The 12,193-nt window shown below is 48.2% G+C and overlaps 1 protein-coding gene across 3 annotated transcripts in view; it reads right to left on the minus strand.

Moving 5' to 3' along the window:
- The window catches only part of LOC103790708 (uncharacterized), a 51,183-nt gene extending 39,336 nt beyond the window's left edge, over nucleotides 1-11,847 (minus strand). Inside the window, exons 1-3 of one of the 3 annotated variants that reach the window (XM_078361149.1) lie at nucleotides 11,802-11,847; nucleotides 4,386-4,474; nucleotides 3,825-3,906 (exon numbers count right to left, since the gene is read on the minus strand). In XM_078361149.1, coding sequence (XP_078217275.1) covers nucleotides 3,825-3,887 — 63 coding nt within the window. In that variant the 5' untranslated portion in view covers nucleotides 3,888-3,906; nucleotides 4,386-4,474; nucleotides 11,802-11,847. Of the gene's footprint in view, nucleotides 1-108; nucleotides 3,908-4,385; nucleotides 4,475-11,801 lie in introns of those variants that run through there. The other 2 variants (XM_078361152.1, XM_078361153.1) reach the window with 2 other exon arrangements.
- Between the last annotated feature and the right edge of the window lie 346 nt (nucleotides 11,848-12,193).

Genomic DNA, 12,193 nt, shown 5'->3' on the forward strand with positions numbered 1-12,193 from the left:
ACATGGTTAAGCCCCATCTTTCGTAGAAATACATAACTAGTTATGCGTGGTGGCGGACACCTGTAATTCCAGCTACTTGAAAGGCTGAGGCATGAGAATTGCTTATACCTGGGAGGTGGAGGTTACAGTGAGCCCCAGTGATGCCACTGACCTTCAGCCTGGGCAGTACAGAGACTCTGTGAAAAAAAAAAAAAAAAACCAACAAAACACAAGCCGGGTGCAGTGGCTCATGCCTGTAATCTTAGCACTTGGAGAGGCAGAGGCAGGTGGATCACCTGAGCTCCGGAGTTCGAAACCAGCCTGGTCAACATGGTAAACCCTTTTCTCTACTAAAAGTACAAAATTAAGTGAACATGGAAATGCAGGCCTGTAATTCCAGCTCCTTGGCAGACAGAAGCAGAAAAATACTGGAACCCGGGAGGGAGAGGTTGGAGTGAGCCGAAATAGCACCAGTGCAGGCCAGCCTGGGTGAAAAAAATGAAACTCCTTCTTCAAAAAACAAGGAAAGAAACAAAACAAAATTATCAAGGACTCACGTGTCTTTATTCAGAGAATATTCTGAGGAGGACTTAAAAGAACAAGCTGTCTTGTTTCCTACCTTGGAGACATGGACATTTTCAAAAGTTTCATGATAAAAACATGATAACAAAATATTCATCAGGCTGGGCCTGGGGCCCATATCTAAAATTCTAGCACTTTGGGAGACCAAGGCGTGAGGATCACTTGAGGCCAAGAGTTGAAGACCAGCCTGGCCAACATGATAAAACCCCATCTCTAATAATAATACGATAGGCCAGGTGTGGTGGCTCACGCCTGTAATCCCAGCACTTTGGGTGGCCGAGGCGGGTGGATCTCGAGGTCAAGAGATCGAGACCATCCTGGTCAACATGGTGAAACGCCGTCTCTACTAAAAATACAAAAAAATTAGCTGGGCATAATGGCACGTGCCTGTAATCCCAGCTACTCGGGAGGCTGAGGCAGGAGAATTGCTTGAACCCGGGAGGTGGAGGTTGCAGGGAGACGAGATTGTGCCACTGCACTCCAGCCTGGCACCTGGCAACAGACCGAGACTCTGTCTCAAAAAAAAAAAAAAAATCCGATCATCAAAGAATTTTTTTAAAAACCTCCTAAGGAGGCCAGGTGCTGTGGCTCACGTCTGTAATCCTAGCACTTTGGGAGGCTGAGGTGGGTGGATCACCTGAGGTCAGGAGTTCAAGACCAGCCTGGCTATCATGGCGAAACCACATCTTTAAAAAAAAACAAAAAACCTCCTAACAATGTATGAATACATTTCTATAAGATTACGCTGATTTGGGGGGAGGACTCAAGATGGCGCTGTGAGAACAACCCAGGATTGGAGCTCTCATTGTGTCCGCGGAGGGGGACATGGATGAATCTGGAGAACATCATCCTCAGCAAACTGACACAAGAACAGAAAATGAAACACCGCATATTCTCACTCATAGGTGGGTGATGAAAAATGAGAACACATGGACACAGAAAGGGGAGTACTAAACACTGGGGTCTATTGGGGGGAAAAAGGGGAGGGCCAGTGGGAGGGGGAGGTGGGGAGGGATAGCCTGGGGAGAAATGCCAAATGTGGGTGAAGGGGAGAAGAAAAGCAAAGCACACTGCCATGTGTGTACCTACGCAACTGTCTTACATGCTCTGCTCATGTACCCCAAAACCTAAAATCCAATAAAAAAAAAAAAAAAGATTACGCTGATTTGCCACAGAACACTTCTGTTTTATGTTTGAGATGGAGTCTTGCCGTGTTGTGATAACCTGCTTTTTGTTAGCTTAAACTGACTCTTTCTTAGCTAAGAGCGGCTCAGGCTTCATGTTAGCTTCTTCATTTTAGTTACTCCCCTCATTAAGTATGTAACTGCTGTGTGCAGCTGGGGCAGGATGACCCCCGGCACATCCCAGAGTGCGTTTGCTGGTAAGAGGCTGAGTTAAGCGGTTCCACTAGGGCCTGGGAATGCAGGTGCTGTCCATTACTCAGAGCCCCCATATCTGTAAGTTGTATGTCTTTATATGACAGCTCTAGCCCTGCACCTGGTACTGCTTTATTTCTCACGTACTAGTTTATCTGTTAGCTGTTTGCTTACTCTGCTTCTGTGAAAAAATTGCTTCAGCTAGGTTCCCCCTCCCTTTTCAAACTAGGGTATAAGAAACTCCTTAACTCTTTCTTTGGGGCTGAGAGAATTTTGGGCGTTAACCACCTCTGGGTCACCGGATAAAATAAAGGACTCAGAATTCAATCTCAGAGTGTGGTGCATTCCTTTACTCGCTCAGGTGTAACAGCGTCACCTAGGCTGGAGTACAGTGACATGACCTCATCTCATTGCAACGCCCACCTCCTGGGTTCAAATGATTGCCCTGCCTCAGCCTCCCAAGTAGCTGGGATTACAGGCATGCACTACCACACCCAGCTAACTTTTGTATTTTCAGTAGAGACAGGCTTTCACCATATTGGTCAGGCTTGTCTCCAACTCCTGATCGGGAAATCCGCCCACTCAGCCTACAATAGTGCTGGGATTACAGGTGTGAGCCATCACTCCCAGCCACCACAGAACTCTTAACACTGATTCCCCATTGAGTCGACATGGGAACAAGTGGAAGGCTGGACAGGAAAGGGGATGCACAGTGCATCTTTCTCTGGAGTTTTACTATGCAACACATGTATACGTTGTGTGATGTTTAAAACAAAAGATACATTTCATAATAATGGGAAGAAAAGAAAAATGCCTTCATCGTCTCTAACGAAATAAGTTCTGGTTTTATGTCAGAGCAAACTTACAATCATTGTTTTCTAAAATGCGTGCTACATCAGAGCCCTGGGGAAAAAACAGTCTCTACGGGGTCAACGTGCTGAAAATGATTGAAAAAATCCTCTGCAGTTAGATATTCATATTGATTACATAATTTAAAGTCAATGATGGAATAAAGCCACCTGTACCACTGATGTCTATCTCCACTTTCCATTCTATTCCAAGCCATTAGAAGTGCAAAGTCCCACTGTGCTGGCTGTCTCACACCTGTAATCCCAGCAATTTGCAAGGTTCAGGTGGGAGGATCACTTGGGGCCAGGAGTTCAAGGCTATACTGAGCTATGATTCTGCCATGTCACTCCAGCCTGGACAACATAGCAAGTTCTCATCTCTACAGGATAAAAAAATTAACAGCCATGATGACACATGCCTGATACCCTAGCACTTGGGAGGCTAATGTAGGGATGACCTGAGCCCAGGAGTTCGAGGCTGCTGTAAACTAGCATTGTGCCACTGCACTTCAGACTGAACCCCAGAGTGACACCCTGTGTTTTAAGATAAAAAGTTTGGAGTCAGAGACATATTGACTCACTAGTGTAGCTTCAAATGCGTTACAAAATCGACACTAAATAGCTCCTCTACGTGTCTCCTTTTCCCCTCCAGATACCAGTGCACATTAATGTATGACTCTCATATACAGTTTCTCTGATCTGGTCCACAAAGAGCTTCATATGCATCCAGATGTGGCCCCTGAACATTCCCTGCTGCCCAGCACCACAGACAGCACAAGGCCCATAAGCCGTCTCCATCCATGTCTGGGGAGAGCCCTTCCCAGGACCATGCCCAGTGCAGCCTCTTCCCAAGCTCACGTCACTGGGTTATAGGAGATGGAATCTAAGTGGAGATGGGAGGGACTGAGAAAAGGCATGAGTGAGTGTGAGCACACGTGCCAGGCAGGACGCTTCAGACTCACAGAAGACAGGCTACTACAAACCTGGCATTTCAGAAACAAAAAACAACCGAGTAATTCACTGAGGACGATCATTTTACCTGAGCAACAGGCATCCCGGGCTCCTTTTCCTTGCTTTTCTTGGTAAATTCCTCACGTAACATGAGTCTTTTAAAATCAATCCTGTATGTAAAAAACATATAAAATTTATTTTTACTTTTATTTTTTTGGAGAGGGAGTCTAGCTCTGTTGCCAGGCAGGGGTTCAATGGCAGCCTCTCGGCTCACTGCAACGTCCGCGACCTGGGTTCAAGTGATTCTCCCACCTCGGCCTCCCAAGTAGCTGTGATTACAGGCACATGATGCCACGTCCTGCTGTTTTTTGTATTTTTAGTAGAGATGTGATTTCACCATCCTGGTGAGGATGGTCTCGATCTTCTGACCTAGTGATCTGCCCACCTCAGCCCCCCAAAGAGCTGGGATTGCAATGATGAACCACCTGGCCAGACTGTTTTTTAATATTTAGAAATATTACTTTTTTTTGAAAGTATTACTCACCTTTTTTTCTGGGACACACACACACCGGGGAGACCTCACCCTGTAGATAAATGGTCCTCTGCTGACCACCGCACCAGAGATCATGCAGAGATAAGAATGTCTTACCGAGCTGTATGCGATGGCTCACTCCTGTAATCTCAGCACTTTGGAAGGTCAAGGTGGGTGGATCATGAAGTCAGGAGTTCGAGACCTGCCTGGCCAAGATGGTGAAACCCCATTTAAAAAAAAAAAGAAAACAGCCGGGCGCGGTGGCGGATGCCTGTAATCCCAGCACTTTGGGAGGCTGAGGCGGGTGGATCACAAGGTCAAGAGATCGAGACCATCCTGGTCAACATGGTGAAACCTCGTCTCTACTAAAAATACAAAAAAATTAGCTGGGCATGGTGGCACCTGCCTGTAATCCCAGCTACTCAGGAGGCTGCGGCAGGAGAATTGCCTGAACCCAGGAGGTGGAGGTTGTGGTGAGCCGAGATCGCACCATTGCACTCCAGCCTGGGTAACAAGAGTGAAACTCCATCTCAAAAAAAGAAAACAAAAAAAACAAAAATGTCTTACAAATAGACCTACAAGAGTAATTTTGTGCCCTTTTTAGATTTTGCTCCCCTCCTCGAAAAGTAAACACACACATTGCAGAAGGGCACAGATCTTCAGGGCACAGACATGGCCCTGACCAATCCCCATGCAGAGCATAGCCCCATCAACTCTCTGTGGACGGGAGGCTGCTCTCAGCTCTCAACATGGAGGAAACTGCCTTGATGTTCAATGCTGGACACAGATGAGAATCACCAACACCAGTGGAAGTATTATAGAGGGTGGGTCCCAGCCTATGATAATAGCAATCTCTGATGAAACAGAAGAAAAACATGTATTTGCAAAATGCCTGAGCACACTAATGTGAAGTCAGGGCTGAGCTCCACTCAGAGGGTGCCAGCCCAGCACAGCCTGACTGCTCCCTTTGGGGACTTATTCTCACCAGGATCCAGCCAAAAACCAAGGCGCAAAAAGAATCACACGGAACAGGCAACATGGACCAGAGGTGGGGTGACGGTGGGCTGTAAAGTCAAATGGGGGGCTGTGGGAAGTCACAAAGGTTTCCATAGAGAAAGTGATGTCAGTTTGGATTAATAACAAAGACATAACACAAAACGAGTCATTAAAAAAAAAAAGGCAAAAAATTTAAAAATTAAAAAATAGAAAATGCTGGGCTCGGTGCCTCATGCCTGTAATCTCAGCACTTTGAGAGGCCGAGGCAGGCGGATCACGAGGTCAAGGGATCGAGACCATCCTGGCTGACATGGTGAAACCCCATCTCTCCAAAAAATACAAAAACTAGGCCGGGTACTGTGGCTCACACCTGTAATCTGAGCACTTTGGGAGGCCGAGGCGGGTGGATCACGAGGTCAAGAGATGGAGACCATCCTGGTCAACATGGTGAAACCCCGTCTCTACTAAAAGTACAAAAATTAGCTGGGCATGGTGATAGACGCTGTAGTCCCAGCTACTCGGGAGGCTGAGGCAGGAGAATTGCTTGAACCCAGGAGGCGGAGGTTGCGGTGGGCCAGGATTGTGCCATTGCACTCCAGCCTGGGTAACAAGAGCGAAACTCCCTCTCAAAAAAAAAATTACAAAAACTAGCTGGGAGTGCTGGCATGCGCCTGTAGTCCCAGCTACTTGGGAGGCTGAGGCAGAATTGCCTGAACCCAGGAGACAGAGATTGCAGTGAGCAGAGATCGCGCCACTGCACTCTAGCCTGGCGCCGTGCAACAGAGTAAGACTCTGTCTCCAAAATTAAAAAGAAAAAAAAAAAAAAAAAAAAGAAAGTGATGTCAGAAAAAAAACTTAGGGAAGGCTGCTTCTCTGTAGAGAGAAAGTTGCCCAGGTGTAACAGCAAGAGACTGAAGGCACGATCTGTCCCAGCATAATAAATAACTGATTATTTAGATATAGCAATGATACCCAATATATTTACTGATTACAGTTATAGCATAATAAATGGTTAGTTATAGCAATGATACCAAATAGACTTAGATACAATCACATAATTACAAAATCAATCTATTATTATTTTATACTATTAACCTTTTCTTTGGTATTACTGTGTAGGAACACTTTTTTTTTTTTTTTTTTTTGAGTCGGAGTTTTGCTCGTTACCAAGGCTGGAGTGCAATGGCACGATCTCGGCTCACCACAACCTCTGCCTCCTGGGTTCAGGCAATTCTCCTGCCTCAGCCTCCTGAGTAGCTGGGACTACAGGCACGTGCTGCCATGCCCAGCTAATTTTTTGTATTTTTAGTAGAGACGGGCTTTCACCAGGTTGACCAGGATGTTCTCGATCTATTGACCTCGTGATCCACCCGCCTTGGCCTCCCAAAGTGCTGGGATTACAGGCGTGAGCCACTGCGCCCGGCCTGATTTCTTTTTTTTTTTTTAAAGTTGGGGTTTCACCATGTTGGTCAGGCTGGTCTTGAACTCCCCACCTCACGTGATCTGCCCACCTTGGCCTCCAAAGGGCTTGGATTACAGAAGTGAGCCACCACACCCAGCCTGTGTAGGAACGTTTCTAGTCTTATAGTATAGACAATCCGTTGAAATATAATTATGAACTGAAGGGACATTGTGAGACGTGATTAGGAGGTGAGAGTAAATGCCCTGCAGTAGCACCAGTCCCTGGAAAGGTGCCTTCTGCTTAGCAGACCATGAGGGGGAGTTTTCCTTTCACTGGGGAGTTCAGAGAAAACTCTGCTCTATCCCACCCTCTAGGAAGGTCTGAGACTAGCCAGGCTGGCCCGCAGACATCCGGGGGCTTAAACACCTCTCAGTGGTGCTGTGCTCCAACGGTCACCGTCCTTGTCCACTTTCATGTTCCACTTTCCCACCCCATGCTCCCTTGTAAATTCTTAGAAGCTGTGAGAATAGAGGAACCCTAAAAGTCTTTGATCTCTCTGATAGGTGCACAGAAAGATACCGATGTATGTGCCTCCACTCTTCGAAATGCCTAGGTCAGACGGAGGGGCCCGCTGTACTGTACCCATGTGATTCCCCTGCACTGTACCCACACGGCCCCCTGTACTGTCAGTATGTGATTCGCTTGACCCTTGCCAATGATGGCACGAGTCACTCTCCAGCCCTGCCCCTCTGCCTCATATACAATAAATACCAGTGTATTTGGGGCCACTGCTTGACTCCAGCCCTTGGTAGCAGTCCACCAGGCCCAGCTGAATTCTTCTCTTATCTCTGTGTTTTGTGTCTTTCTTTGCTATGATCTATCCTGCACACACAAAAGAACACTCACTGGACCCTGCGGGGCTGGACCCTGCACTTGTCACTTGCAGTTGTGGAGCCAGAGAGTCCTAGGCAGAGGGATAGCCCAGGTGAAGGCCCATATAAAGGAGAAACCTCAGCCCCAGAAAAAGCAAAGCAGCCTGTGAGGCTGGAGCCGAGGGAGTGAGGACAGCAGGTGGTGAGGTCAGAGAGGTCCTGGGACTGCAGATCCACAGTGATGAGGTCTTGAAATATTATTCTCCCATGCCTCAAAAGAATCTTTGAAATGATGTATCTTCCCACTCCTTTCATGTACACATGACACTTTACATTAAAAATTACAACCCTTACAAAGAATGAAATTATTTCCCAAATTTAAAATACATGCTGTCAAGTTTGGCTAACCCCCAGAAGTACATTTCACCCTCATTTGAGACATGCAGGACTGCAGGGAATGTGTAGGAGGGTTTAGGAAGTCACTGACGAAAACGTGAGGGTGGAGATGTCTGTGTGATGTCCTAGCAGCGAGCTGAGGAGCCAACCGGACACAGGATTGCAGAGCTCAGGGAGAGGCCTGCAGGGGACACGGAGCCCTGGAGCCCTGCAGCCGGGTGAAAGCCGAGAGATGAGGTGATAAGGAGGGAAAGAGGGTGTGGACAGAGACAAGAAGAGGTTTAAGGTGATTTGAGTCTAATCCCGTTTTTTTCCATTCTGGTACTTGTGTTTTTTAACATATTTAGAGGAGGAGAGTCCATTTAAAATTCAAATTACACCTGAGCATTACCCTCTCCTACAGGAAATGCCACACTCTATTTGGCTAAACATTTCCAGGGTCAGTGTCACTCTGACTGAGCTTTCTGGTCTTATTCACCTGTGTATTACAGGTGGGCTCACTGGGGTTCAGAGCAGGATACATTACACCAAGGTATCCTGAGAACCTGTCAGGTGAGTAGGAAAAAGGTATGGCTGATTTCCATGTGATGGCCTGGAAGGGCCAACAGGTTGCATTGGTCTTCTTCCACTAGAAAATTCCAGGATAGGCCAGGCATGGTGGCTCATACCGGTAATCCCAGCACTTTGGGAGGCTAAAGTGGGTCGATCACTTAAGCCCAGGAGTTTGAGATCAACCTGGGAAACATGATGAAGCCCCATCTCTACCAAAAGTACAAAAAATTAGCCAGTCATGGTGCTGTGCATCTGTGTTCTTAGTTATTTGGGAGGCTGTCTGGGGTGGATTACTTGGGCCTGGGAGCAGAGGTGGTAGTGAACCAAGATCATGTCACTGCACTCAAGCACGGGTGACAGAGTGACACTGTCTCAAGAAAAACAACAACAAAAAAATTCCAGGATCATCTATATAAACCTGAACAAAATAAAGGTCTCTTACATCATCTAAGGTTCTGATGGCATGAATCCTAAACATGTAATTATTTTCCCAGAAAAATGACAAGAATACTTTTTGTTTTTGTTTATTTGTTTTGAGCAGAGTTTCGCTCTTGTTACCCAAGCTGGAGTGCAATGGCAGGATCTCGGCTCACCGCAACCTCCGCCTCCTGGGTTCAAGCAATTCTCCTACCTGAGCCTCCCGAGTAGGTGGGACTACAAATACGTACCACCATGCCCAGCTAATTTTTGTTTGCTTGTTTGTATGAGACAAAGTTTCACTCTTGTTACCCAGACTGGGGTCTAATGGCACGATCTTGGCTCACTGCAACCTCCGCCTCCTGGGTTCAGGCAATTCTCCTGCCTCAGCCTCCTGAGTAGCTGGGACTACAGGCACGCACCACCATGCCCAGCTAATTTTTTTGTATTTTAATAGAGACGGGGTTTCACCTTCTTGACCAGGACGGTCTCGATCTCTTGACCTCGTGATCCACCCCCCTAGGAATACTTCAAAATATACACAATTGTGAAAACATAGCTATAAGTCTTTAAAACACTAAAAGAGACGCAATGGCAGAAATGAGATCTGGGCAAACGTTTTCTTCATGAACACATGGGCCCTGTTGAAACAAGCTCCCAAGTCAATCCAGCTCCTGTAACCTCTGCAGAGAACTCTGGACCAGAGGAACTTCAGGGCATTGCTGACTTAGCTCAGAGCTCACCATGACCTCCTTTGATCAGATGCCATGAGAAGACGAAATGGACTCACAGGCTACTTAAACCAAAATCTGATGTCAGCAGAAAGAAAAAAGGTCCTTGATATGTTTAGTAAGTATACAATGAAACAACCTAAAATTATTTCTCAAGTAGTAAAAAAAATGTTTCCAGTGTATGATATAGACTAGAAAGCATACAGTTTTTAAGGTACACTGAACACAATAAATTTCAGAGGTAAACAATTTTAAAATGGAAAAAAATATGTATTTATAACGGCATGTGGGGTCAAAGAACAAATTTTGAACACGTATCATAGTTGGAAAACCACGTGAGCTCAGAAGGTCCTGCCAAAGTTTATTTAAGAAAAAGTTATTTGGTTGGGCGTGATGGCTCACGCCTATAATCCCAGCACTTTGGGAGGCCAAGGCGGGGGGGGGGGGGGGGGGGGGGGAGGGGAGGGGGGGTGTGTCAAGAGATCCAGACCATCCCGGTCAACATGGCAAAACCCCGTCTCTACTAAAAATACAAAAAAAAAATTAGCTGGGCATGGTGGCCCGCGCCTGTAGTCCCAGCTACTCAGGAGGCTGAGGCAGGACGATTGCCTGAAACCAGGAGGTGGAGGTTGCACCTGGTTTCTGGGTCTGCGGACAGTGAATCTAAGGCCAGGTAATGCGAACTTTCCAAAACTACACTGAAAGGGAAAAAACCATCTTTCTGTTAGGGGATAACCTGTCTTGGAAAATCCCCTCCGCGCAGCTGACCAGCCCTACTGTGATTGCTCGCAGCTGCACTCCTGAACCCCTATCCAGGTGCTACAACTAAGCAACGGGGGAGGACGGAAAACAAATGTTGGTTTCCATTTGTAAATTCCTGTTTTACATACAGCTGAAAGATCCTGTTTTTAAAAAACTGCCTCCACAAAAGTCGCAGGATGATGTGTTGTAAGTCTGTCACAAGTTAACAAACCATCTCTGCGCCTGTTGCAAGCCGATAGAGTCTCAGTCCTGAAACTCCCTTATGCCCCTCTCACCCCATGTAAACCCCTCGTGTTGTAAGCTCGGGGCTGCCTCCTGTGATGGTTACGGGGCAGCCGGCAGGTTAGTAAAACTTCCACGCCTGACTTTGGGTCTACTCTCCTTCCTCTTGGCCAACCTTACACTCCCCACGCGGACTAACAAAGGATCAAAGGCTACTCTTTCTACAGCTCTCCGCCTTCCACCACGTCTCCCAAGGAAACACAGTGCCCAGGAGTGGCCACGGCCAGGCACCGGCCACCGCTTCCGCACAGGGCACCCACCTGCTGTGGGCTCGGGCCAATTCACCTCAGCAAGGGCCGAACTCCTTCATCCAGAAAAGGGGTAGCCCATGGGGACCTCAAAAGAAAGACTTGAACCCCCAGAACTTTGTAAGCGGGGCCCCAGAGACCCTCCCTCGGGTCCACTTGCACCTCGTTAAGTGTTCTTGATTGAATCAATTCCTGCTTTTGCCGTCTAGTTCTTTGTTACTTTGTAGGTTTTTTCGTTTTTTTTTTTTTTTTTCTCCCCAATTCTATCTTCAAAAGCCAAAACCTGGACATCTCACACTAAACACTGCCTTCCGGTAAAACAGGGAAAAGATGAATTAAGAGGGGTGCCTCAAGGAAGAAAAACGTTTCCCGGGTTGGAATTGGGAGCAGCAGGGCCCAGCATGAGGAGAGAGGTGCGGGGCGATGGCGTCCCGGGCAGGGGTGGGGCCTGCAGGACCCCAGGACCAGGCAGACGACGCGCCTTCCTGAGACTGGGGCTGTGGCGCCGCGCTCCAGCGACCCACGAGAGCGAGGCTGGGAGGCGCCCGGGCAGGGTGGAGGAATCCAGCTCCGGGGTGAAAAGGTTAAACACCGCGAGGCAGGAGGACAAATCAGGAAGCGTTTTCAGCAGGAAAATTCTGCGATAGGAGACGCCTGCACAGCCCCAGCAGGGAAAGACGGGAGCCGGGACCAGCTTCAGGGCGACTTTTAAACGCAAAAGGAAGTGGCTCCCGCACTCTCACCCGGACGTTTCAATTAGTTCTATGTTGAGAAAGAGGGGTCGGAATTTCCAGGTCTGTGCGGGCCCCGCGTTCCCGGCATACTAGCACCAGAGGCCTGGGAAGCGCAGGCAGAACGCAGTCAAACTAACTTACCACAGCATGAGCTTCCGTCCACGGCGTCGGCTTCCGGGAATGTGCCAATAAGCGTAGGACTGACGTCAGGCCTGGGCGGGACCGCCAAGTGGATGGGCGGGGCCTGGGCGAGGGCGGAAAGGGCGCGCGAGGTGGGCGGGGCCCGAGTGAGGAGAGCGCAGCGGCAAAAGACCCGGGGCCTGGGGTCGGGGAGAAGGGGCCTGGGGTGTGAGGGGGCCGCCAGGGCGGGAAAGGGAAGGGGCCTGAGTTTCCCTGCAAATGGCTTTCCAGGCCTGCTTTCCGGGTTGTAGAGGTGAAACCCGCCAGTGGGGCTGGAGCAGCTCAGCAGTCTGAGAAACAGACCTCCCTAAGAAGTCAACGTGGGGCGGTAACTGAATCCAGGAAAGTTTCTT

The sequence above is a fragment of the Callithrix jacchus genome, chromosome 22, assembly GCF_049354715.1.
Source record: "Callithrix jacchus isolate 240 chromosome 22, calJac240_pri, whole genome shotgun sequence".
NCBI lineage: Eukaryota > Metazoa > Chordata > Mammalia > Primates > Cebidae > Callithrix > Callithrix jacchus.